This window comes from Salmo salar, chromosome 19 (genome assembly GCF_965601325.2).
Source record: "Salmo salar chromosome 19, fSalSal1, whole genome shotgun sequence".
Lineage (NCBI taxonomy): Eukaryota > Metazoa > Chordata > Actinopteri > Salmoniformes > Salmonidae > Salmo > Salmo salar.
Window position 1 is genome coordinate 77,382,365 of NC_138309.1, and position 13,295 is coordinate 77,395,659.

Below are 13,295 nucleotides of genomic sequence, written 5' to 3' on the forward strand. Positions count from 1 at the left end.
TGACTGCCATTAGGTATCGAGATGAGATCCTCAGACCCCTTGTGAGACCATATGCTGGTGCGGTTGGCCCTGGGTTCCTCCTAATGCAAGACAATGCTAGACCTCATGTGGCTGGAGTGTGTCAGCAGTTCCTGCAAGAGGAAGGCATTGATGCTATGGACTGGCCCGCCCGTTCCCCAGACCTGAATCCAATTGAGCACATCTGGGACATCATGTCTCGCTCCATCCATCAACGCCACGTTGCACCACAGACTGTCCAGGAGTTGGCGGATGCTTTAGTCCAGGTCTGGGAGGAGATCCCTCAGGAGACCATCCGACACCTCATCAGGAGCATGCCCAGGCATTGTAGGGAGGTCATACAGGCACGTGGAGGCCACACACACTACTGAGCCTCATTTTGACTTGTTTTATGGACATTACATCAAAGTTGGATCAGCCTATAGTGTGGTTTTCCACTTTAATTTTTAGTGTGACTCCAAATCCAGACCTCCATGGGTTGATAAATTGGATTTCCATTGATTATTTTTGTGTGATTTTGTTGTCAGCACATTCAACTATGTAAAGATAAAAGTATTTAATAAGATTATTTAATTCATTCAGATCTAGGATGTGTTATTTTAGTGTTCCCTTTATTTTTTTGAGCAGTGTATTTAACCTTTATATAACTACTAGGCAAGTCAGTTACAAATTCTTATTTACAATGACAGCCAAACCCTAACGATGCTGGGCCAATTGTGCGCTGCCCTATGGGACTCCCAATCACGGCTGTTTGTGATACAGCCTGGAATCTAACCAGGGTCTGTAGTGACCCCTCTAGCACTGAGATGCAGTGCCTTAGATGGCTGCGCCACTCGGGAGCCCCACATCTTGTTACATTACAGAATAAGGCTGTAACATAATAAAATGTGAAAAAAGGGAAGGTGTCTGAATACTTTCCGAATGCACTGTAACTCAGTCTGAAGCGGAAGGTGTCTTTTCGTCCTGGGGACTGGAGCTCCTTAATGACTTTCTCAACACCACGCTCCCCCCTGTTGACTGAATATGGCATTTTTTCAATTTAATTAAAGAAAAATTAAGTGCAGTATGTAACATTGTAATGATAATTTTTGCTTTCCCTTGGCTTTTGAAGAATGTTCAGGTATTTCTTCGTTGCAATCTTAGAACTACTTTCAAACCTTACCATATTAACCGTAAAGAAACATGCGCGGGAACAGGGAATATTGTTTACAACTTCTGAGGACACGTAGTCCATCAGGAGACATCTACGGTTTGTATACAGAGAAGGTGCTTCACTGACAGTAAACAAGTAACTTTAATTTATGACTATAAATATGTCAGAGGGCTACTTGCATGAGAATGATGTACACAATTACACCTTAAAAACGAACATACGTTCCTTCAAGTTTATTTTTAATTTCAGGCTTCATGTTATTGCCTCTAGATGGCAGGGGTTGACCGCTGACAACACAACCATGTTAAAGTTATGGCAGACAGTTTTCGTGGTTACCAGCTACTAAAGACAAAACCAGGTGGCAGTTAGACAGTGATGTATCGATGACAAAAGACCAATTGGCCTCCTATTGTTACACTAAATTGCATGTTCAGTGCTGAAGTTTGGACATAAAAGTATTATTTCTATGGGGTACAGTAGTACAACTCTAGCCTGTTTCCAGATCTGTTTGTGCTGTATAGCCAACTCCTATGGTTGATGGGACCATAGGAGTTGGATATACTGCACAAACTGATCTAGGACCAGTTTAGCATAGCTCAACTTCACTTTAGCATCTTACCCGGCCTCTCTGCAACACTTTTGGCCGGTGGAGGCCCTTGTTGACGAACACAGGCTGCTGGGGCTTGTTGTGGGGCGAGGCAACCTGCATCTCGGGGTAGATGGTGTCCAGGTACCACTTGAAAGAGCGACACTGCAGCCGTTGGCGCACCGCCTGCCGCTCGCTGATGTCGCCATAGGCACGTTCCCGGAGTTCCGGCCGCAGGTTTAAGTACTGTTCCTGATTGGACAAGACAGGAAATTGATTGCTATTGAAACGTTCCATGCCAATCCACACCCTTTAATACAGCTGTATCTCTGTTGTCTGTAAAAGTGCAGAGTTTACAGGGCAGATCAGGTTCTAAAGTCAATTTGTAAACAAACGTATCAGAAAAACGGAATAAACCTGAGACAAACTACTGTAGAGAGTGATTCAGAAATATTTCTAGTAATGAACTGTAATCTCAACAGTACTCCGAGTTGTTCCACCCTCTCTTAGGTCATGAAAACAGCTTGTATTTTCTGGGTGGTAAGACTCAAAATAAATATTTCAGAGGTAAGATTGAAAACTCTTAGATCTATTTCGACAAGAACTTTACCTTTATTGAGAATCTGTTTAATATAGGCCGGCTATTTCCATGGAAACAAAACTTGTTCCAGTCTCTGATTAGTGTGGAGATGGAGAAGTCAGAACTGGCCAACCCAAACTTCATCTTAAAGGGAAAATCCACTCAAAAACAGTCATTGCATATTGAATCTTGATGATGAGGCAGGTGACACTTTGCTTCTTGAAAGTCCAATATCTTAACTTCACTGCCGACATGCAAAAAATAAATAAAATAGGACTGTATCAAGAGTGGACTAATGGAAAAAGTATCCTAAAAAAATAACCCTCTAGAAGATTTTAACTGCTGGGAACATTGATACACTACAGCAGTGGTTCCCAAACATTTTATAGTCCCGTACCCCTTCAAACACTCAACCTCCAGCTGCGTACCCCCTCTAGCACCAAGGTCAGCGCACTCTCAAACGTTGTTTTTTACCATCATTGTAAGCCTGCCACACACACACTATACGATACATTTATTAAACATAAGAATGAGTGTAAGTTTGTGTCACAACCCGGCTCGCGGGAAGTGACAAAGAGCTCTTATAGGACCAGGGCACAAATAATAATCAATAACTTTGCTCTTTATTTAACCATCTTACATATAAAACCTTACTTGTTAATTGAAAATAACTCACCACAGGTTAATGAGAAGGGTGAGCTTGAAATGATGCGCATAACTCGGCAGTGTTGGGTTGTAATGGAGAGTCTCAGTCTTAAACCATTTCCCACACACAGTCTGTGCCTGTATTTAGTTTTCATTCTAGTGAGAATCCACTCACATAGATACAAAGGGCATCAGTGTCTTAACAGCGTGATTTGCCAAGGCAGGATGCTCTGAGCGCAGCCCAATCCAGAAATCTGGCAGTGACTTCTGATTAAATTCAATTTTCACAGAACCGCTTGTTGCAATTTCGATGAGTCTCTCTTGTTCAGATATCGGTAAGTGGACTGAAGGCAGAGCATGAAAGGGATAACAAAACCAGTTGTTTGTGTCATCCGTTTCGGGAAAGTACCTGCGTAATTGCACACCCAGCTCACCTCAGGTTCTTCGCTATATCACAGGTTATTTGCACACAAGAAAATCATACAATGATGGAAATACCTTAATGCAGAGCTCCAACTTCTTAATCATAGCCTCAATTTTGTCCCGCACATTGAATATAGTTGCAGAGAGTCTCTGTAATCCTAGATTCAGATCATTCAGGCAAGAAAAAACATCACCCAGATAGGCCAGTCGTGTGAGAAACTTGTCATCATGCAAGCGGTCAGACAAGTGCAAATTATGGTCACACTTCTGTATGTTGTAAAAGTGTTACATGGTCGCTGCCCATATCATTGCATAGTGCAGAAAATACACAAGAGTTCAGGGGCCTTGCTTTAACAAAGTTAACCCTTTTCACTGTAGTGTCCAAAATGTCTTTCAAGCTGTCAGGCATTCCCTTGGCAGCAAGAGCATCTCGGTGGATGCTGCAGTGTACCCAAGTGGCATCGGGAGCAACTGCTTGCACGCGTGTTACAACTCCACAATGTCTCCCTGTCATGGCTTTTGCGCCATCAGTACAGATACTAACACATCTTGACCACCAAAGTCCATTTAATGTCACAAAGCTGTCCAGTACTTAAAAAATATCCTCTCCTGTTGTCCTGGTTTCCAGTGATTTGCAGAAGAGGATGTCTTCCTTAATTGACTCCCCATAAACGTAACAGACATATACCAGGAGCTGTGCCAGGCCCGCCACGTCTGTTGACTCATCCAGCTGTAACGCATAGAATTCACTGGCTTGTATGCGAAGCAGTAATTGTTTTAATACATCTCCTGCCATGTCACTGATGCATCGTGAAACAGTGTTTGATGAAGTCATTGTCTGTATAGTTTTTTGGCCTTTTCCCCCAGCATTGTCCCAGCCATATCCGCGGCAGCAGGAAGAATTAAGTCCTCCACAATAGTATGGGGCTTGCCTGTCCTAGCCACTAGCTCACCATATAAGACGTTTCTAGCCCCTTCTTATTAATGGTATCTATCTGTTGCTTTTATACATGTCTTACTACTTGAAAGTCATTAATTCTCACTCAAAGAACACCTGTGGCTTATTTTCAAATTGGCATGTTTTGTTTCTAAATGTCTGCGCAGGAGTGAAGGTTTCATCGAGTTGTGAGATAGTACTTTTGCACATATAACACTGGCTGAGGAAAGGCACTTCTCCCAATATAAGTGAACCCCAAATCAATGTAGTTCTCATCATATTTGCGCCTCTTCGATGGTCCAACATCCCTGTCTGTTGTTCGGTGCTTTCCCGGGTAAGGGGGCAGTAGCTCTTCGGCTGCATCAGATTCACAGCTGTCAGTGTCCATGCTAGCTGGGCTAACAACAAATGTAGAATTACTGATGTTAGCATTGGATGTGCTCATTGAAGCAGAACAACTTGTGTCGTCGACAGGTGCAGGTGTAGTACTGCTGGTAGTAGCAGGTGTAGTACTGCTGGTAGTAGCAGTACTACCAGCAGAGCTGGTATGTGTCTCTATGAACACGGGCCTTACTAAATGGACTGTTTTAAAATGTGAAGAAATGATTATTATATATATATATTTTTTAAATGTGAATCACATTTTTATTTGGCATACCACCGACGACATTGCGCGTACCCCTGTCTGGGAATACCTGCACTACACTGTTGAATTAACAATTCAGAGTAAGGGAAGGCAATTTACGAATCACACTCTTAGTTCAATGTCCAGTAAATCATTTCAAAGTGGAAGGTGGGAAAGAGCACAGAAGAGAGACGAGACTAAGCAGCACAAACCTTCCCGAAAACAGTGGCTCTCTCTTGTGGATGCCATATGTGCACCAAGACATCTAAGTAATAACAATTACGTAAGTAATTAATCAAATCCAAGGCCTCTTCTGTTTAGTTTGGAAACAACAACTGCTCACACACTGAGGGGGAATGATGAGAAAACAAATGCAGACTCACTTGTACATTGACGTGTGTGAATGGGAGATCTCTCAGGAGAACCCAAACAATGCAATTGGCTTCCTTTCCAATTAGGTTGGCTATTTTCAGACTGTGGAAAGCAATTATAGCTCTTTGTAGCTTGGAAAGGAACAAACATCACTGTGCTAATAAAGACAGAGCTGAGAGTGGTTAGAAGAAACGCTGATCTCATCGGATGTTTAGTTTACTTGCGGTCATAACAGGAGCCTCAGGAAAAGGTTGAATGTGATCTCTTCAGATCTGGACCCGTTATGATCTAAAAAAGGCTAAACTGATCCTAGATCAGCACTCCTACTCTGATACGCTGAATACGGGCCCAGTAGTTTTCAGTCTAGGTATTTACGGGCCCAGTAGTTTTCAGTCTAGGTATTTACGGGCCCATGTGCGTTCTGGATTTCATACAAACCCAGTTTAATGGATTTTAATTTCAGGCCCTGAACCAATGGAGAATGGGTGATTTTATAAACTGGATTTCAATTGTGTGTAATTAGTGCCATCGCCCTCTGAGGTACCTTGTATTCATCCATCCATACGTGGGCCAATCGCAGGGAGTTGTGGGCCATGGTGTCCTGACCTCCGGGTGACCCGTAAGGCCGGCGTTTACGGAATATATGACCCACCCGCGCGCAGGGGATGATTAGGAGCTGGCCACCACACATCCAGATCTGATAAAGAGAAAGTCATATGAGTATTTGACTTCTTGGTTAGAGCGCCAGGACACTTCAACAAGGCTATATTGTTTGTACGTTAAAAATACCCTTTCACTAAATTCATGGGGGAGGGAGCAAGAAAGAGTACAGACTACATGGCCAAGTATCCTACCATGAAAACCACCGGGTGAGCACATGTCGTTGCCAAAACCCTAATGCCCCCCCTCTCCAAACACAACCCCTTCCCCCATAACACCTCAACCTCTACACCTGAATAAACCAACAGTGCACAGGAGAAGCCCGTCGTAGTTGTTCTAAGAAAGAAAAGTTTTGGGAAATGCTAGGACATAGGACTTAATTCAATGACCATAATTAATTAATTAATAAGAGCAGTACAAGTCTGGCCAAATATCAGCTCCACTCCCCATTGCTCGAGAGCCATATGATTAATGTCATCTGACAATGTTCCACATACATAACATTCCCTTACTGAAGTCATATATTGGACTCTCTTTTCAAACAGGGTAACATTGCAAAACATGACAAGGCAGCCTTGCCAAGAATATTAAACAGGACTGGAAGAGAAATGTCCAACTCTGATGTGGTAAAAGCAAGAGAAGTAAAAACACTGAGGCGAGACAGGAAAATTGATGTTGGATGGATTCATGTAGCAAGTCAATATGCAGTTGCTAGTCTGCTGAGATCCAACTCAACTGGACCAAAACGTAATGTAGAGAAATAATTGCCTTTGGCTGTCGGTTATGACATTTTATTTCATTCAGTATTTTTTTTAAGGGGGAAAAGCTTGTTTAAGTCTGCTGAGGCAAAGCATTAGAAGAAATGAGCCAAAACGTGGGTAAATAAACCAACTGTCTAGAGCTCATGGTGAGTGGTTGACATGTCATAGCTCATTTGACCAGGTGCGTGCGTGTAAATTTGGCAGCCACCCTAAAATAGAAATGACATTTTTCAACTGAAAGTCTGGGAGTCCTATGTTTACATTCTAGTCATGTAGCAGACGCTCTCCTCCAGAGCTGCTCTCCTCCAGAGCTGCTCTCCTCCAGAGCTGCTCTCCTCCAGAGCTGCTCTCCTCCAGAGCTGCTCTCCTCCAGAGCTGCTCTCCTCCAGAGCTGCTCTCCTCCAGAGCGACTTACAGGAGCAATTAGGGTTAAGTGCCTTGCTGAAGGGCACAGACTTTTCACCTAGTCCGGTACAGGATTGAACTAGCAACCTTTCGGTTACTGGCCCAATGCTCTTAACCGCTAGGCTACCTGCCACCCCATGTGTTACTTTAAGAGTATCTGCACCGTTCCTAAGAATAAAATGTAGCAGTATTGCAGTGAGTGTGATACAGTGAGTGTGATGGTGTGTGGCCCTTTTACTTACACGGAAGGAGATCTCAAGGTTCTCACCACCCCAGATGTCCATGCCGCTGTCGTATTGGCCCAGCTCGTTAAAGTACTTCCTGTCCATGGCAAACAGACCACCTGCCATGGTGGGAGACCTAAGGCAAGGAGAGGGAGTGAAAAGGCAGAATGTGAGTCTGCATTCTAGCTACTACAGTATCCTTTGAAGTAGCACTAGCATCAAGACACTAAGGCTGATTTCACACAGGCAGCCCAATTCTGAGCTTTTGCCCAATAATTGGCAGAAGATCTGATTGGTCAAAAGACCAATTATTAGCAAAATATCTGATCTCATTGGTCAAAATAACAATTATTAGCAGAAGCTCTGATCTGATTGGTCAAAACATCAGATCTTTTGACCAAAGACCAGAATTGGGCTGCCTATAGACACATCCTAAGATGTGAGACATGCCTCTGCATCTCCTAGTCCGGCTAAAAGATGGGCTGCAACCAGACAGATTGTGTCAGGAAATTACTGATTGAGCCAATAGTTTTTCAATGGGAGTCAACTGTTGACAGAGAACAATATGTTAGCCTTTGTGCGTATGCAACTCGTCTGAAAAGAGTTGATCTTTTGATGATGAATGTGTATATGTTTTCAGGCGTCTCTGTGCGACCGTAGCCTTAGGCTTATATGCTTATGTAAAGCCCAGAGCACAAGCATGTGAGAGAAACGGAGAGAAATTAAGAGGCAGCGTAAACAAAGGGGTGTCCGAGTAGCCCTTTAGGCTAAAGCCATCCTATGCCATAGTAATGGATTTAAAGCACCCGGGCCTCTTCAAAACGGGGATCGATTCAGTCCCTAGAACCAGGCGTGCCACTACGGTACCTAATTAGCTTTCACATGACTCCATACGTGAGGGAGATGGGTGAAGTCTACTCTATATCAGATGGCCTTTATTGATACCGTATCAGGTTCGTGCACACTGGGAGGCCATTCAAATCAAATGGGGGAAAATAAAAAAGCCAATCGAATTGAGCTTTAAGGAAACATTTCCAGGACATAATAGTATAGGGCAGGCCAGCTTAAAACAACATAATAATTACAAATAAACTACAAATAGGATTTACTGTTTTTACTGCATCTATAATGTGTCAAATTAGAAGCCATGGATTACAGGCAAAATCCGCACTGAGCTAAAGGCTAGAGCTGCCGCTTTAAAGGAGCGGGACTCTAACCCGGAAGCTTATAAGAAATCCCGTAACAACATCCGCCACACTACACTTTTGGGGTTATTCCTTTCCACAGCTCAATTTAGTATTTGAGATGATTGGACATACAGTGCCTTACAAAAATATTCAGACCACCTTTTGTTACAAATAAGGATTAAAAAGAATTTGTCAATCTATACAAAATACTAAAATACTCTCAAGGTGAACGGTCATACTCACAAAATTCATAACTTAAATATAGTCGTCGCAAGAGTATTCTGCCCCTTTCTTTAGGTAAGCCTAAATTAGTTCAGGAGTAAAATGTGGCTTAACAAATCAAAAATTAGATGGGGTTGACATGATTTAGAATGACTAATGCGAAAATGGCTGAGGTTTTACGTGTTCCTAACCGATTGTGTTTTTTCGTTGTTTGTAACTTAATTTTTTACTTATTTTGTAGATAATGTTGCTGCTACCGTCTCTTATGACCAAAAAGAGCATCTGGACATCAGAACTGGGATTACCCACCACGAACTGGCAGAATAGTTTATTCCTTTAACGAGCCAGACGTGGATGACATAGTGCTTTCACGGGAACAGGCCCAGATCCCCGTCATTTGCGTGAAGAGAAGGCGGAGAAAAAGGGGCCGGAGGGCGGGCTGCCTGCTGAGAATTCATAGACGATCGAACAAATCTTCCATTCTGCTAGCAAACGTGCAATCTTTGGAAAATAAAATCGATGACCTACGCGGAAGATTAAACTACCAACGGGACATTCAAATCTGTAATATCTTATGCTTCGCGGAGTCGTGGTTGAACGACGACATTATCAACATACATATACACTGTATCGGCAGGATAGAACAGCGCCGTCTGGTAAGACAAGGTGCGGCGGACTATGTATTTTTGTAAATAACAGCTTGTGCACGATATCTAAGGAAGTCTCAAGGTTTTGCTCGCCTGAGGTAGAGTATCTCATGATAAGCTGTAGAACACACTATCTACCTAGAGAGTTTATCTGTATTTTTCGTAGCCGTCTACATTACACCATAGACTGATGCTGGCACTAACACCGCACTCAATGAACTGTATTCCGCCATAAGCAAACAGGAAAACGCTCATAATTCTATCCTCCTGATAACTGCGTACAAGCAAAAATTAAAGCAGGATCACCAGTGACTCGAACAATAAAAAAGTGGTCAGATGAAGCAGATGCTAAGCTACAGGACTGCTTTGCTAGCACAGACTGGAATATGTTCCGGGATTCCTCCGATGGCATTGAGGAGTACACCACATCAGTCATTGGCTTCATCAATAAGTGCATCGATGACGTCGTCCCCACAGTGACCGTACATACATACCCCAATTAGAAGCCATGGATTACATGCAACATCCGCACTGAGCTAAAGGCTAGAGCTGCCGCTTTAAAGGAGCGGGACTCTAACCCGGAAGCTTATAAGAAATCCCGCTATGCCCTCCGACAAACCATCAACCAGGCAAAGCGTCAATACAGGGCTAAGATCGAGTCGTACTACACCGGCTCTGACGCTCGTCGGATGTGGCAGGGCTTGCAAACCATTACAGACAACAAAGAGAAGCACAGCCGAGAGCTGCCCAGTGACACGAGCCTAATAGCTGAGCTAAACTACTTCTATGCTCGCTTCGAGGCAAATAACACAAACATGCATGAGAGCACCAGCTGTTCCTGAAGACTGTGTGATCACGCGCTCCGCAGCCGATTTGAGTAAGACCTTTAAACAGGTCAACATTCACAAGGACGCAAGGCAAGACGGATTAAGAGGAGGACGTGTACTGCGAGCATGCGCTGACCAACTGACAAGTGTCTTCTCTGACATTTTCAAACCCCTCCATAGATCCAGTCCAATTTGCATACCGCCCTAACAGATCCACAGATGATGCAATCTCTATTGCACTCCACACTGCCCTTTCCCACCTGGACAAAAGGAACACCAATGTGAGAATGCTATTCATTGACTACAGCTCAGCGTTCAACACCATAGTGCCCTCAAAGCTCATCAATAAGCTAAGGACCCTGGGACTAAACACCTCCCTCTGCAACTGGATCCTGGACTTCCTGACGAGCCGCCCCCAGGTGGTAAGGGTAGGTAACAACATCCGCCACACTGATCCTAAAACAGGGGCCCCTCAGTGGTGCGTGCTCAGTCCCCTCCTGTACTCCCTGTTCACTCATGACTGCACAGCCAGGCACGACTCCAACATCATCATTAAGTTTGCTGATGACACAATAGTGGTAGGCCTGATCACAGACAACGACGAGACAGCCTATAGAGAGGAGGTCAGAGACCTGGCCGGGTGGTGCCAGAACAACAACCTAACCCTCAATGTAACCAAGACAAAGGAGATGATTGTGGACTACAGGAAAAAGAGGACCGAACACGCCCCCATTCTCATCGACGGGGCTGCAGTGGAGCAGGTTGAGAGCTTCAAGTTCCTTGGTGTCCACATCACCAACTAAGAGGGCACGACAAAACCTATTCCCCCTCAGGAGACTCAAAAGGTTCTACAGCTGCACCATCGAGAGCATCCTGACTGGTTGCATCACTGCCTGTTATGGCAACTGCTCGGCCTCTGACCGCAAGGCACTACAGAATGTAGTGCGTACGGCCAAGCTTCCTGCCATCCAGGACCTCTATACCAGGCGGTGTCAGAGGAAGGCCCTAAACATTGTCAAAGACTCCAGCCACCCTAGTCATAGACTGTTGTCTCTGCAACCGCACGGCAAGCGGTACCGGAGCACCAAGAGGCTTCTAAACAGCTTATACCTCCAAGCCATAAGACTCCTGAACATCTAATCAAATGGCTACCCAGACTATTTGCATTGCCCCCCCCCCCCCCCCCTTTACACCGCTGCTACTCTCTGTTGTTATCATCTTCAATACAGCCACATAATTTTCCTTTCTCATAATGTCATCTATTTTGTGAAGTGCACCAGTCCCTCCTGCAGCAAAGCACCCCCACAACATGATGCTGCCACCCCCGTGCTTCGCGGTTGGGATGGTGTTCTTCGGCAAGCCTCCCCCTTTTTCCTCCAAACATAACAATGGTCATTATGGCCAAACAGTTCTATTTTTGTTTCATCAGACCAGAGGACATTTCTCCAAAAAGTACGATCTTTGTCCCCATGTGCAGTTGCAAACCGTAGTCTGGCTTTTTTATGGCAGTTTTGGAGAAGTGGCTTCTTCCTTGCTGAACGGCCTTTCAGGTTATGGCGATATAGGACTCGTTTTACTGTGGATATAGATACTTTTGTACCTGTTTCCTCCAGCATCTTCACAAGGTCCTTTGCTGTTGTTCTGGGGCTGATTTGCACTTTTCGCACCAAAGTATGTTCATCTCTAGGAGACAGAACGTGTCTCCTTCCTGAGCGGTTTGACAGCTGCATGGTCCCATGGTGTTTATACTTGCGTACTATTGTTTTTACAGATGAACGTGGTACCTTCAGGCGTTTTGAAATTGCCTCCAAGGATGAACCAGACTTGTGGAGGTCTACAATTTCTTTTCTGAGGTCTTGGCTGATTTCTTTTGATTTTCCCATGATGTCAAGCAAAGAAGCACTGAGTTTGAAGGTAGGCCTTGAAATACACCCACGGGTACACCTCCAATTGACTCAAATTCTGTAAATACGCCTATCAGAAGCTTCTAAAGCCATGACAGAATTTTCTGGACTTTTTCAAGCTGTTTAAAGGCACAGTCAACTTAGTCTATGTAAACTTCTGATCCACTGGAATTGTGATAGAGTGAATTATAAGTGAAATAATCTGTCTGTAAACAATTGTTGGAAAAATTACTTATGTTATGCACAAAGTAGATGTCCTAACAGACTTGCCAAAACTATAGTTTGTTAACAAGAAATTTGTGGAGTGGTTGAAAAACTTGTATGTAAGTGTATGGCAACTGTAGGTCTGAATCCACGATATGGCAGAGGTTGAAAAGCCATAACACCTACGTTTCTTCAACAATAGGTTATGTTCAATAATATCAAAGGCTGCAGTGAAATCTAACAGTACAGTTCCCACAATCCTATTATTATCAATTTCTTTCAACCAATCATCAGTCATTTGTGTCAGTGCAGTACATGTCGAGTGCCCTTCTCTATAAGCATGTTGAAAGTCTGTTGTTAATTTGTTTACAGAGAAATAGCATTGTATTTGGTTAAACACAATTCTTTCCAACAGTTCGCTAAGAGCAGGCAGCAAGCTGATAGGCCTGCTGTTAGAACCAGTAAAGGTCGCTTTACTACTCTTGGGTAGCGGAATTACTTTGGCTTCCCTCCAGGCCTGAGGACAAAGACTTTCCTCTAGACTCAGATTAAAGATATGACAGATGGGGGTGGCTATAGTCAGCTACCATTCTCAGTAGCTTTCCATCTAAGTTGTCAATGCCAGGAGGTTTGCTGATTGATCATGTTTCCACCTCTCCCAAACTAACTTTACAAAATTCAAACTTGCAAAACTTTTCTTTCATTATTTGTTTTTTTATGCATGAATATGATAGCACTGTTCATTGTTGGCATTTCCTGCCTAAGTTTGCACACTTTACCAATGAAGTAATCATTCAAATAATTGGCAACATCAAATGGTTTTGTGATGAATAAGCCCTCTGATTCGATGAAAGTTGAATATGTCTTTCTGCCCATAATTTCATTTAAAGTACTCTGAAGTTGGTTTTTTTCCCA

General features: G+C 43.6%; 1 protein-coding gene across 2 annotated transcripts in view; it reads right to left on the minus strand.

The window, feature by feature from the left end:
- Positions 1-13,295, minus strand: part of LOC106579603 (polypeptide N-acetylgalactosaminyltransferase 11) — a 52,356-nt gene that overhangs the window by 10,718 nt on the left and 28,343 nt on the right. For both annotated transcript variants that reach the window (XM_014159680.3, XM_014159679.3), the window contains exons 7-9: positions 7,408-7,525; positions 5,884-6,036; positions 1,791-2,009 (exon numbers count right to left, since the gene is read on the minus strand). In XM_014159680.3, the coding sequence (XP_014015155.1) occupies positions 1,791-2,009; positions 5,884-6,036; positions 7,408-7,525 (490 nt within the window). The remainder of the gene's footprint in view (positions 1-1,790; positions 2,010-5,883; positions 6,037-7,407; positions 7,526-13,295) is intronic.